General features: G+C 43.8%; 1 protein-coding gene across 2 annotated transcripts in view; it reads left to right on the top strand.

Annotated features, from left to right (window-relative positions):
* The window catches only part of NEPRO (nucleolus and neural progenitor protein), a 19,185-nt gene continuing 6,053 nt past the window's right edge, over positions 1-13,132 (top strand). Inside the window, exons 1-8 of one of the 2 annotated variants that reach the window (XM_055128062.1) lie at positions 1-120; positions 1,796-1,950; positions 8,203-8,282; positions 8,639-8,773; positions 9,395-9,472; positions 11,812-12,164; positions 12,476-12,537; positions 12,877-12,891. In XM_055128062.1, the coding sequence (XP_054984037.1) occupies positions 18-120; positions 1,796-1,950; positions 8,203-8,282; positions 8,639-8,773; positions 9,395-9,472; positions 11,812-12,164; positions 12,476-12,537; positions 12,877-12,891 (981 nt within the window). In that variant the 5' untranslated portion in view covers positions 1-17. The remainder of the gene's footprint in view (positions 121-1,795; positions 1,951-8,202; positions 8,283-8,638; positions 8,774-9,394; positions 9,473-11,811; positions 12,165-12,475; positions 12,538-12,876; positions 12,892-13,132) is intronic. The other variant, XM_055128063.1, reaches the window with a different exon arrangement.

Genomic DNA, 13,132 nt, shown 5'->3' on the forward strand with positions numbered 1-13,132 from the left:
CCTCCCCGCCTCGCAGGATGGCGGCGGTGCTGCAGAGCCAGGAGCCGTGGAACTGCGCGAGGATCCCGAGGCCGGGGAGCCGGAGCACGGTGACTGTACGGGAGCCCGACGCGACTCTCGGTGAGCGGGACGCCGGGCGAGGCCGCAGACGTTGCCGGGGCCAAGCCGGGCCGAGCACGTGGCGCGGGGGGCGGGACTTCCGGGGCGGCCGGGCCGGGCTGCGTCCTCCCACGGGTCCTGCCAGGGCCGACGAGCTCTAAGTCGTGCAGGGCCGCATGTGGTTTCCTGTTTTTTAAGTGACCCCACTGCCCTGACGGCCGGGCGAGGCTGGAGCCGAGGCCCAGCACCGAGCTGTAGGGGCGGGGGGAGGCGGACTCAGCCGCGGGCTGGGCCAGGCCAGGCGCGCCCGGGCCCCCCCGCAGCCCCGCCACCGCGCATTTCCCGGCCTCTCGGCGTCCCGGGAGCCTGGCCGCGTCGTTCCTGCCTCCGGAGCTTAAACCGCAATCCTGCTGGCCGCCTCTGCAGTCCAAGCCTCGGGCGAGCGCTCCCTAGCCATCTCCAGGCTACTGGGGCAAAGGATAGCGTTTTGTTTTTTATCTATTCATGTTTTGGATTTTTTGTTTTTAATTGTTATTGAGGCATTGATTCACAATGCTCTTAATGATAGAATTTTATGCATACTATGTCTTTTCAAAAATGGAATCGCTGTGAGATACACAAAGTTGTTCCTTATTGGGTTTCAATCAAATATACCAACACCTGTCCCTTACAGTCTCACACCACCAGAGACCCTGGTTTCCCTTCCGCCCCCCCCTTCTCTATGGCAAGCACTTTTCTTTTTTTTGGCTTTTTGGATCACACCCCCTGGTACTCAGGGGTTACTCCTGGCTCTGCACTCAGGAATCACTCCTGGTGGTGCTTGGTGTGTGTGTGGGGGCATATGGGATGCCAGGGATCGAACCTGGGTGGGCAGTGTGCAGGGCAAACGCCCTACCTGCTGTACTATCACCCCAGCCGGGCAAGCACTTTTCTTCTTTCTCCCTCTCTTTCTTTCTCCCCTCAGGATAGGAGTTTAGATGCTACATTAAACCAGAGTGTTTATTACCAGTGCTTGCTGGCTTTGCCTTGTTAGGCAGTAAGGCACAGTAGGAAGGAGTTTGGCTCAGGGGACAGGTTGCTTTTAAACGCATGCTCCCACCCAGAATCCATGCATCCATGCATTTCAGGATCCATGCTTCCCAGAATTCATGCATCTCCTAGTGGGAGGTTTAGAGAAGCCCTTCACTCATCTCTCACACATGCACATCTATCTACCTTTAGGTACTTAAATTATAAGTGTACCTGAAATGACTGACCATGAAGTGATCGTATGTAAGGCAGAGGGTAAGGTGCTTGCTTGCCTTACATGTAGTCAACCTGGGTTCGATTCCCAGCACTGCATAGGGTCCCCCAAGTACCACCAGGAGTGATCCCAGAGCACAGAGCCAGGAGTCAGCATTGAGGACTGCTGAGTGTGGCCCGAAAGCAGAGACCGAAAAAAAAAATGCAAAGAACATCATGATAAAATATGATGTTAAGATGCACATTATTTAGCAGGTGTTCTTTTAATGATAACTTTATATCATTGTTTATTTTCTAAATTTTCTAGCACTCTTACGTTCTAATAGTTGAGGTTGATGTGTTCTTGATTTCCTTTACGAGGACAGATGCTTTCAGTTCTTCCCATGTGTTTTAGTGTAATTAATGTACCTAATGTTGAGATATACACTGAACTTTATTAAATATCTTGCTTTAGGCATTTGTGTTGACGATGTCATTGAAAAGTGTAGCCTGGTTACACAGTTGCTCAGGAGCCCCACCCTGGATGCAGAGACAGACGTGCTGTGTGCCATCCTCTACAGCAATCACAACAGACTGGGCCGCCACAAGCCCCATTTAGCCCTCAAGCAGGTAAGGAGGGAGTCTTGTGTTTGAAAGCGTTGTCTTGAAGATCACACAGCCACTTAACATTTTATAATTTATGTTTTAGCAAATTACCTGGGATTTATAGGTTTCAGCCAGCTTCCTATGAATTTTCATCCCCGCCCCAAAAGTCTTTTAGAAAACAATTTAGAGAGAATATATTCTCCATTTTTGTTTCTGGAGGGTATTTGGGGGGAAATTTTCTTCATTGTTTGCAGTGTATAATACTTTCTAGTGCCTTTGCTATTTCAAAGTTATAGTGATTTGTTCAAGACAAAGTGTCAGAGTGAAACATTGTTTCCTACTGGATAACATTGGTTTGTCCTTGCTCCTCCTGCAGGGAACTTATGTTTATTGAGTTACTCCCATCACAGTGCTCCCAAGGCACACCCAATTCTATCAGGCACTAATAATCCTGTATTGCTTTTCTCTTTCCTTTATGTCCTTTGCATGATCTAGCAATGTCCTTTTTGTATAGACACAGGAAGACAGTTGATGCTATGCTTTTGTAACAAGGAATTTAATTGACTCAGAATAATATTTACTCCTGTGTGTAAACACAAAAAGGGGCAGTGGCGCTCTATCTCCCGCCGCACTCATTTGTTACTTTCAGGCCACTTACCCCACCCCAGGGAGGCCAGTGGCGATGGGCAGGCAAAGGAAAAAACGAGGGCCAGGTTGGTTGGTCTCAGTTGCAGTTTATTCCATTCCCATCTCCATTCTCCTCTAATTCTCTTCCTGCTTCCTCTTCCCCCATGCTGCTTCATTCTCCTCCTCCTCTAGATCTGGATTCTGGAACCCCCAGCCCACTCTTACAGCCTAGTTAAATCCCAAAGCATGAGGGACTGAGGCTTACACATAGGTATAGTCACAATCAATAGGGGTAAAGTTCTTTCCCTCAGGGGATGCTGCTTCTAGGACAGATTCTCATTTAGCCGGACAACTCTCCCAAGACTGAAATCCCAACTATGGGCATGTTTCTCCTCTCCTTGTCCATCAAACATATAAGCATTCACAATATTAATCATTTTGTATGAACACAGTAAGAGATACACTAAATTTTGTATAATTGCTCTCCTGGGGTCATCTTGATCTCAGACTACAGTGCTCAGGCTAGATTAGTCTTTCCTATCCCTACCAGGGTCCTAGTCTCCTCATTGCTTTTGAATCATGACAGCATTTATCCATGATCAAGCTCTTAACTTATAATTGAGAATCATGGCGCTTTGATCTGGCCCATTTCGATGTCAGGGTAGCTCACAGCTTGCCCTGGATCCATTCAGTCCCTTGTCGGACCCTGCTTTTGGGGTGCTAGGAACTAAGGGCAACTGAGGCTTAAGTCGAGAAAGCAGATGCCCAGGAATTAATAATATTTGAAGCCAGTTAAATTCCAAGTTACAAAAGCATAATATTAACTGTCTTCCTGTGTCTATACAAAAAGGACATTACTTTAAAGTAAACTATTCAGAAGACATAAGGAGAGGAGAAAGACATTATTTCACTCATACATATAAAATCATAGATTTCTGAGGAATCTGACCTTACAAGTTAACAGAGTCTGATTAGGGGGAAAAGATGATAGACCGGCTAGGGAAGAGAGCATAGAGAAGAGGTTACAGATAAATAAAGAAATGGGAGTGACTCGGGAGCACTGTGATGGCATAACCCAATAAACCTAAGCTCCTTATGGCAAGGAAGAAAGGGCAAAGCAATGTTATCCTACACTCTTGGGCATCCATCATATTTATTTGACTTAAAGCCTCACACCTCTAAGAGGAGGGTCCCTGTGAGGAACACAGATGGCCCCAGGGCAAGCCAGAAGCTACGCTGGCATTGAAAAGGGACAAGCTAAGCACCATAAGAAGTATAATACATTAAGCGCATAGTCATGGAACAAACTCTGTCACAACCCAAAAAGAAGTAACTGAATAAAGACCCTACTGGGATTAGGAAAGACCAACCTGGCCTGAGGACTGTGGTCTGGATATATGGTGAAATGTCCCCAGGAAGAGCCACACTTTAAGTTTAATATATCTCTTACTGTATTCATACAAAATGACTAGAAATGTTAGTAAGAAATAAATAAAGTATGACTGTTGAAATAGATTACTAGCTGAGGAAAGGAGAAAGCAATATGCCCTTGAGTAGATCTCCTAGTAACTAGAGTGCTGAACCCCAGATGAGATTTTGTACCTGAGTTAATCTCCTAGAGAACTTCCCTGAAGGAGAGGGTTTACACCAACCACACCTATGTGCACCCCACCCTTCAGAATTTCTATATAACTATACTGTAAGAGAGAAGCAAGAAAAAAGAATGAATAGTCTTTGGTGACCAACCAGCCTAGGGCCCTGTTCCTCCCTCCCTGTTCCTCTGTCTGTCTATCTCTGTCCCTGTCAGCCGACTAGGGGAATGGTTCTCGGCCAGCTAAGGCACTTCTCATGTGCCTCAGTTTGAGCTCAATTCCTGAGCATAAAATTAAAAGCTGTAGTCTTTTCATTGTGGATATATAATCTAATTATTTATGTACTCGGTTAGCATATAACAAGCTACGTTTAAAATAGTTTCAGGTGATTTCAGAATCCCGTTACTGTTGGTCTCTACAGTTCAGTGTCGGCGACCTAGAATTGAGTGTAGTTTATCCGTGAAATAGTGTATAGTTCCTTCGAGTTTGAGTGAGAGTTGAGCCAGATAGAGTATTCTTGGTGAGGCATTCATTTCATTGAGTTTTTTCACTATGTCCCACCATTGTCTTTGGCTTGGAGGGTTTCCTCTGATAGGTCTTCTGTAAATTTAAGGGGTGTTCCTTTGTATGTGATTTCCTTATTTGACCTTGCTGCTTGCAGTATTGTGTCTCTCTCCACAGCATCCGTCATTCTGACTATGATATGCCTTGGAGTCTTTTTATTTGGATCTCTTTTTGCTGGTACTCTTTGGACTCTTGGATCTGGAAGCCTTCCTTCTCCAGCTCTGGGAATTTCTTAGCAGTGATGTCTTTCACTGTGTTTTTTTCATTGGGGTTACTTCCCTGAGCTTCTGGTACTCCAATGATTCTTATGTTGTTCCTCTTGAGGTCATCCCCTAGGACCCTGATTCGCTCTAGAGCCATTTTGAGGTCTTTTGCCATTATTTGTTATTGCCTGTAAGCTTTCTGCAGCTCATCTTCAAGCTCTCTGATTCTGTCTTCGGCTGTAGTCATTCTACTGTTGAGGGTACCTACTGAGATTTTTAATTCATTTACCGATTGCTTTATTTGTGTGACTTCTGTTCGTAGCTTTGTGACATCTGTTCGTAGCTTTGAAATTTCTGCTCTCATTTCTTCCTGCATTTTCTTGGATGACCGTTCCAAAGCTTCATTCATATCCTCCCTTAATTTATTGGATGTCTGTTCCATGGTTGCTTTGAGTACATCGACCCTCTTCAAGATTTTCTCTCTGAATTCTTTTTCTGAGAGGTCCTGTATGTGGGTAACCCCTGTGGAGATTTTTGGAGTCTTTTCTTCATCCTTTCTTCATGGAGGGGATTTTCGCTGTTTCTTCATATTGTTATGGAAGTATAGAGTTGGATCCTTCTAGTTGTCTATCCCTATTCTCTCTTGCTGCAGGGGGGATTCTGTTTGTGCTAAGTTGATGATGGTAGCCTTGTTCCAATTCTAGGATACTTCCTTACTCTCAGGCGCTCCTCCTGGTGTATGAGGGGCCTCTAGTGATGACTTAAGGCTATGCTCTCTTTAGGAGGAGTTTGTGCAGCTTCTATTGTTTACTGACAGCTTTTGTGAAGTTAGAATCAGCTAAAGGACTGTTTGGCATAGAGTGATTGAGATGGCCAGGGTGTTTTTCAAAGAAATAGGTTATACAGAGTATAATGTAAGAAAAATTAAAACTGTGGCCACAGCTCTGGCAGGTGACCACGCCCCTTTTGAGACCATGCCCCCTGTGATACAGGCCACACCCCCAGTAATCTCTTGGGACAATGGGCGGAGTAGGCGGGGTCAGAATCCTCCTAGTGAGTACCTGATTGAGAGTTGGCGGGTTATGGAGGAGCGGAGAGGCGTGTCCACACAGCGCAGGGGGTTCAGGGTTCCGGGGGAGTCCCCGTTGCCCCGGAGCTGGTAGAATCGAGTGTAGAATTGAGCTTCTCGTCTGGGCTTTTCTGCTCATTTCTTCATTTGCTTGATTAATTTTTGGAGAATGTTTTTGGTTTTTGTTTTGGGCCTACATGGACCCTGCCCAGGACTTACACCTGGCTTTCCACTCAGGGATCCTCCCTGACAGGCTGGAGGGAGGGGGTGTAGGGTGCACATTTGGGGTTCCGGGGACCGAATCTTGGCTGACCACAGCAAGTGCCTTCCCTGCTGTACCATCTCTGGTCCAGTGCAAGAAGTTTTACAAGCCTTTATGTGCCAGGCACTGTATTTGGAGTGAAAAAGACCTAGTCTGTAACCTGGTAGACTTATGTGCTCTGGTTTTTTTACTTTTATTACTTAGGCAAAAAAGATTTATTAAAAGGAAATCTAATATCACACTTTCCATTCTTCTTGCGGGTAGCATTTATCTTTTCATCTTCTAATTGAAAGCCAATCTGTTACCCCTCAGACCGAATGTATTTCTCCTCTTGGCTTTCAAGTAGTGAATAATCATCCAGTTAGAAAAATTGGGTGTCCTGACCTGCACGCTTCCTTCAGGGGAAAGCTCTTGCACCCAGTTGATGAGTTAAATCTGTGTCTGAATCTAGGCCTTCTAGTTCTGACTCCCATCTCTTTTTCAGACCTTGTGAACTTTTAGTTGCTTTGTCATTTTAACTGATTTTCCCTGCACTCAGCATAGTTTTATACCAGTGACAGGTTCATCATCTGAAAGCACAGCTTTCATTTTTAATGGCTCCTCCTTGTCTCCTGAATGAAGGGCAAAGCTCTGAACTTGTCTGGAGATTTGAGAGCCTCGTAGTCTGCCTCTTCCCTTTCCCTGCACGGAGGCCTCTCCAGATGCTCGTGTGCTCTGTGATTTAGGCAGCCTGAGCTGTTCTTCACCAGTCTCTTGCATACCATGTTGCTTTCCTTTTCGGAGCCTGTCCTCTCCTGGTCCTGCGTGTTTAGAATGTGCAGCCTTCAAGGCCCGTTTGAAACTTTCCTAGAAGTGATAAACTTTTTCTGAGGGTTAACATGGGCATACGTTATGTTCATTTCATTTTAAGCTGCATTTTTGTGATGAGCATTGAAGTCGACAATTTCTTCAAGAATTACAGAAATAGTTGTTGAGTATTCTTGTTCCTTGTCTTAACAGCATTTATAGCAGTCTGCCTTCAAATTTTATTTAGGCATTATGGTTTGCAGTGTATGATTTGAAAAAAAAATTGTTTTTGGTACAGTGTTCTTTCCTGAGAAATACAATACAGGTGAGTGTAGATGTTTGCATGTTTTAATTCTTTGTGATCTCTTAGTTGGGCTGGAGCCATAGCACAGCAGGTAGGGCATTCACCTTGCATGCGGCCAACCCGGGTTAGATTCTCTGGCCCTCTCTGAGAGCCTGGCAAGCTACCGAGAGTACCTCACCCACATGGTAAGCTACTGTGGCGTATTTAATATGCCAAAAATAGTAGCAACAAGTCTCACAGTGGAGACGTTACTGGTGCCTGCTTGAGCAAATCGATGAGCAACATGGGATGACAGTGATAGTGACCTCTTAGTTATATGGAATCATAACCCAGAGTTTTAGAACTAGAGTGCATAGTCATAATCTTATTTGAAAGATTTGGCTAGGTAATTTTTTAATTTTTTGGCTTTGGACTATACCCAGCAGTACTCAGGGATACTCCCGGCTCTGTGCTTAGGGATGGTCTTAAGGGATCATATGGAGTGTCGGGGATCAAACCCATGTCAGCTGCTTGAAAATCAAGCACCTTGCTGGCTCTGTACTATCTTTCTGGCCCTAGAATTCCAATTTTCTAACCAGAAGCAGTTGTGTCTGAACTAGGGATTTCTTTATTCTCCCTCCTGGCGCTGCATGCAGGGGTCACTCCTGGCAGGACTCGGAAATCAAAGCCCTGTCGACGGTCTGCAACGCCAGTGCTGTTCCTGCCGTAGGATCTCTCGGGCCTCATTGATTTCTCTTTTCTTTAAAAAACAAAACAACAAAGAAAGTGCTCTGTTATTTCCATTATATTTGTATTTTTTTCTATATTGTATACATTGACTTTGTCTCTGTTACATGCACATGAATTTGAGCTGCCTTTCCCCCTTTTAGGTTGAACAGTGTTTAAAACGTTTGAAAAACATGAATTTGGAGGGTTCGATTCAAGATCTGTCTGAGTCATTTTCTTCCAAGTAAGTGATTATTTTGCTTCATGGTCAACTAGAAACTGTGTCTTGCTGTGTCCTCTTTTTGGGCTTTTCTCTATTTAAGATCGAAGTATAATCAGTTATGCCTCACTGTAAAAATTTTGTTTAAATAAGTGACGGTTGGTATTTGTGAGAGATTACCTGTGGGAGGGCGCCTGCCCCTGAACTCTGGTTGATGCCATGAAAGGTTATACGGAAACAGCCAAGTCTGGATCACGCCCAGGAGCCCTTATTGAATGTCCCTACTTCAAACTGAGCTTAAATCAAATCTCCACTAGAAAACTGCACTTAGTGCTTTATGTTGAAGAATGGAAAATAATGAACTTTCTTTGTTTGTGTAGTTCTGAAAATCAGCAAGTGACAGACAAAGTCCGCGTCATCGCCAGCCAGCCAGTGGTGGAACTGGTGCTGATGAAGATTTTGGGTGCCTGCAAACTGTTACTTCGTTTGTTGGACTGTTGTTGCAAGACCTTTCTGTATCCTTGAATGAGCTGAAGCAGCTGCTCCTGAGTCAGATTGAAATGTGTCATGGTCTTTCTGTTAGAAAGCGCGAGTGGCCTGTAGGAGTTGGAAGTTAGAGGAATTTCAAATTGTTGGCTTCTTGGGCTCCTTTCCCCAGGTGCTGCTTGCTCCATGCAGTCAAGACTGCCTGTTTGTCTTGCATGTGTTGTCCTCAAAGGACTGACAATTCCTGGTCACTTTATTTTTCAGTTCACACATCACCCTTCAAATACCTGCCCCATTCCCTGTGCTGTTTTGCTGACCGGCAGTCTTACAGGCTTAGTTGTGGAGTCACCCATGGCCGCACAGTACAGTGTGTTGCTGCAACTGTGCTGTCTCGGGGTCGCACAGCTTGGTGGAGGGTCTCCCCGTGGTGCTCTGGAGATTGCCCACTCTGCCAGGGTGCGGGGGTTCCCAGAAAGTGGAGCAGCACGTGGCAGTTGGGGGCAGCCCCAGAGGCTGCACTCAGAGCCTTCACTTACGGGGCGGGAACTTCAAGAAAATCCTTTTTAATTTTTCTGTCTCTCTCCCAAATATACCAGACGAAATCCAGATGACTTTGCTTTTGCGCTGTTTTCTTTAATTCGGTTCTCCAGCTTGACAGTGAAACATCTAGGCTTGCAAGAATTCATTATTTTAAACCTCGTGATGGTTGGACTGGTGAGCAGGTTATGGTATGTATGTGCATACGTCTGAAACCTTTTACTTCTTTTTCTTCTAGCTTAGGCTGGGTTTTACAGGAGTAGATTTCACACGTGTTCCCCCATGGGATACTCAAGGTACAGGAGTTCTGTTTCTTCCTTTGATCAGAATGTATTGGGGGTAGGTAGGGAAGTTAAGTGTTGATGGTTATGTCAAAGGACGAGGCTTTGGGGTGTAGCCGTGGGGCCCCTCAGCACGGGAGAGTGTCTGGCTCTCGTGGCCCCCACTGCAGGCCCTGAGCAGCACTGCATCCTTGGGCCTCTGCTCAAGCCAGCCGGGGTGAAAATGGCCAGGAGTGACTCTTCATTTCCCTGACCACCTCTTGGGAGACACCCCGACCTCAGCCCCCCAAACGAAAAGATTTATCTTTGATATAAAACCATGAAGACCTCCGGAACCCAGTCACAGTCATGTTCAAGGCGACTCTCCACACGTTCGGACGAGCCTCACGCATGAAGGGACCAACAAAGGAACCCAAGTGTGCGGGACCCGGGGCTGAGATCTCCAAGCCTGCTCGGATTAGGACTGAGCCTTCTCTATCCCACCCCCCATTTTCCAGTAGTTTGGCAGCCACACCCACAAACTGCTCCTGGCGCCGTGTAATCCCACCAACGGCCAACATCCAGAGACTATAAGACCAAACCGTTGGAAGCACGCGGTCGAAAGGCTGAGAGACATCTAATTATTTTCCCTCTTGGAGAACCTGACAAGCTACCAAGAGTCTATTGCCCGCATGGGAGAGCCTTGCAAGCTCCCCATGGCATTTTCATATCCCAAGTACAGTAAAAGATAGATACCTCTCGAGAGTACCCTACCCACACGGCAGAGCCTGGCAAGCTACCTGTGGTGTATTAGATATGCCAAAAACACTAACGATAGGTCTCATTTCCTGACCCTGAAAGAGCCTCCAATCGTTGGGAAAGTCGAGTAAGGAGAGGCTGCTAAAATCTCAGGGCTGAGTGTAATAGATGTTATTGGTGCCTGCTCAAGTAAATTGACAAACTAGGGATGACAGTGATACAGTGATGCAGTGATGAAATCATGGATACCTCTTCAAGACTAAAGCAATTTAAGCAGTTAAGTTCCTAGGATTACCAAATGGAACATATTCCTGAGCACACAGTCTCTCGATTCTGTGAGCTTGGTTTTTTTTTTTTTTTGGGGGGGGGTCACACCTGGCGAACCTCAGGCTTACTCATGGCTCTGCACTCAGAAATTAATCCTGGCAGTACATTGGGTGAACCATATGGTATGTCAGGGATCGAACCCAGGTTGGCGTGTGCAAGGCAAATGCCCTACCCACTGTGCTATCACTCCAGCCCAGATTTTTCTCTCTTTTTTGGACTGTTCAGGGTCACATCTGGTGGTGCTCAAAGTGTGCTCCTGGTTCTGTGCTCTTCATGGATTACTCCATGCTGGTCTCAGGGGCCATTGGGTGCTGGGGACCGAAACCAGGTTTGCCTTGTGCAGTGCAAGTGCTCTCCCCTCGGTACTGCCTCTCTGGCCCTGGTATTGCTCATTTTAAAGGCAGTGATCATCCTCAGTGCTCTTTGTTCTTTTTTCTACCTGAAATGTCACTATTTTTTGAGGCATAATTGATAATTGATATGATTCACACTTAGCAGTAGTTGCACATTAAAATGATCTTCCCTTGCACCTCTCAGTATATATTGTGAAACTTAATTGATGAATAATTGGACTCAGAACATGCTCTTATAAGGACAGTTTGGGATCATTTTAAGCAGTTGGGATGATTTGCTCTAATGTGATGAAAACTTAAAAAAAGGTGGGAGGAATTATTTCTGAAGATAAAAAACTTTCTGTTTTTGATCTTGGGCATTCAAGTACTACTTCTAATCATTTTTTTAATTTGCCTTTTTCTTAGAGGTTTGAATAATGAATTTCTTAATAGTCAATTAATCAAGAATAAATTTCTTAATGTTTGGTTTACTAACATACTATTCTAAATTAACTTCATTATTTACTTCATTATTATTGTAAAAAGTTTAATTTTGTCTGATTACAATAATACATGTTTGTTTAAGAAATTCAAAATTATAGAAAAGTGAACCTGAAATTTACCTAAAATTTTGCCATCTAGATTTTGGTACATATTCTCAGAGACCTCTCTCAGTGGTACTTTTTGTACTTGGATGTTTCTATTTGGGTTGGACAGTTTGCAGGTATGTAGTCTCTTTATCTCTAAAGGCAGGGTCGATGGTCATTTCTTTCAGCTTTGAATCTACTGTGGTTATTATGTGATCTGGAAATTGTAATTACTGGGTTATCATGAACTCTTTTATTTTTGCAGGGTTCTCTATAAAGGAGTTTTGAAAAGACTGGTTTCTTTATATGAACCATTGTTTGGATTGCTTCAAGAGGTTTCTAGGATTCAACCATTGCCCTACTTCAAAAATTTTATCTTTCCTTCTGATATTACTGAATTTTTAGGAGAATCTTATTTTGAGGTCTTCAGTAAAAAGTCCTTTGAATCAAAAGGAGTAACTAAATTACTAAATAAACTGTTTTTAACAAAAGATCAGTCATCAAAGTTCAAGGAAGAAACTTTACATAAGACATCCAGAGAAATTAAACATACAGATATCAGTATACAGAATAACGTAGACCTTGGACAGCCACTAAGGAATAAGAAAATCTCCAGAGGTAATTTGCTTTTATATATCACATACTGTAATCAATGTTTTATACTTTAAACTGTTGGAATTTTAATTATACATGATATAAATAGCAACTCAGTATCTTCCCTCCTTAAATTAGTTTTAACCCACATTGGTAATCTTAGAAAGTGATAATAGTACTTGCACTTTTAAGATTGGGCCTTTAACAGTGTTCCTGATGTTACTTTGTAGCTCTTTGCTTGGATGAATCCCTTAAGATGTTACTGCCCTTCAGATCTGTTCATTTGAACATAGTATGGCTAAATTTTTCTATCTGTGACCTGTTTCTCTCCACAGAGAAGTCATCAGAGTTTGATGTGCGGGCTTTCTGCAAGCAACAGAAACACAGAACTATTCAGGTTTGTCTGGGTTATTTTATTTATCTAATTATCTAATTTTTGTGCTGAGGATTGAACCTCGGTCCCATGCATGCAAGGCTTGTGCTTTTCTGGCTTATTTTTATTAAGGGCAAAGGTTGAATCTTATTTTTATTCTTTAGCTTTAAGCTTATTACCATCCTCACGCTTGACTCAGTTAATTCTATTTATAGAATGCATTCAGAGACATTTCACTAAGATTTCCCCTAAAGTTTTAAAGAATACTCTAGGATCCATAAGTGTGTACTGTATTACAGCTTAAGAGTATGGGCTTTGCAGTAGAATGGAATTGACTTAGGTTCTTATTTTCGTTTGTTTCAGCTGTGTAACCTGTTGGTAAGTTTCTGCTTTGTCCTTATTTGTTTCTGATAGTACATGCCTCTTCAGTTTTAATACATGTTTTAATACATGTCGAGTCTGAAGTATGGTGAGCAATTACTGGGAGTTAGAATCACTCCTTTCTTTTATCACCGTTGCCATTCTCGGCCTTCTGTCATGAGAATTCTGTGTCTTACATCAAGGTTCAATGTTTGATTCTTCTTAGTATGACTTGTTCTGGTCTAAATGCTGCAAAGTT

Source organism: Sorex araneus, chromosome 2, assembly GCF_027595985.1.
Source record: "Sorex araneus isolate mSorAra2 chromosome 2, mSorAra2.pri, whole genome shotgun sequence".
Taxonomy (NCBI): domain Eukaryota; kingdom Metazoa; phylum Chordata; class Mammalia; order Eulipotyphla; family Soricidae; genus Sorex; species Sorex araneus.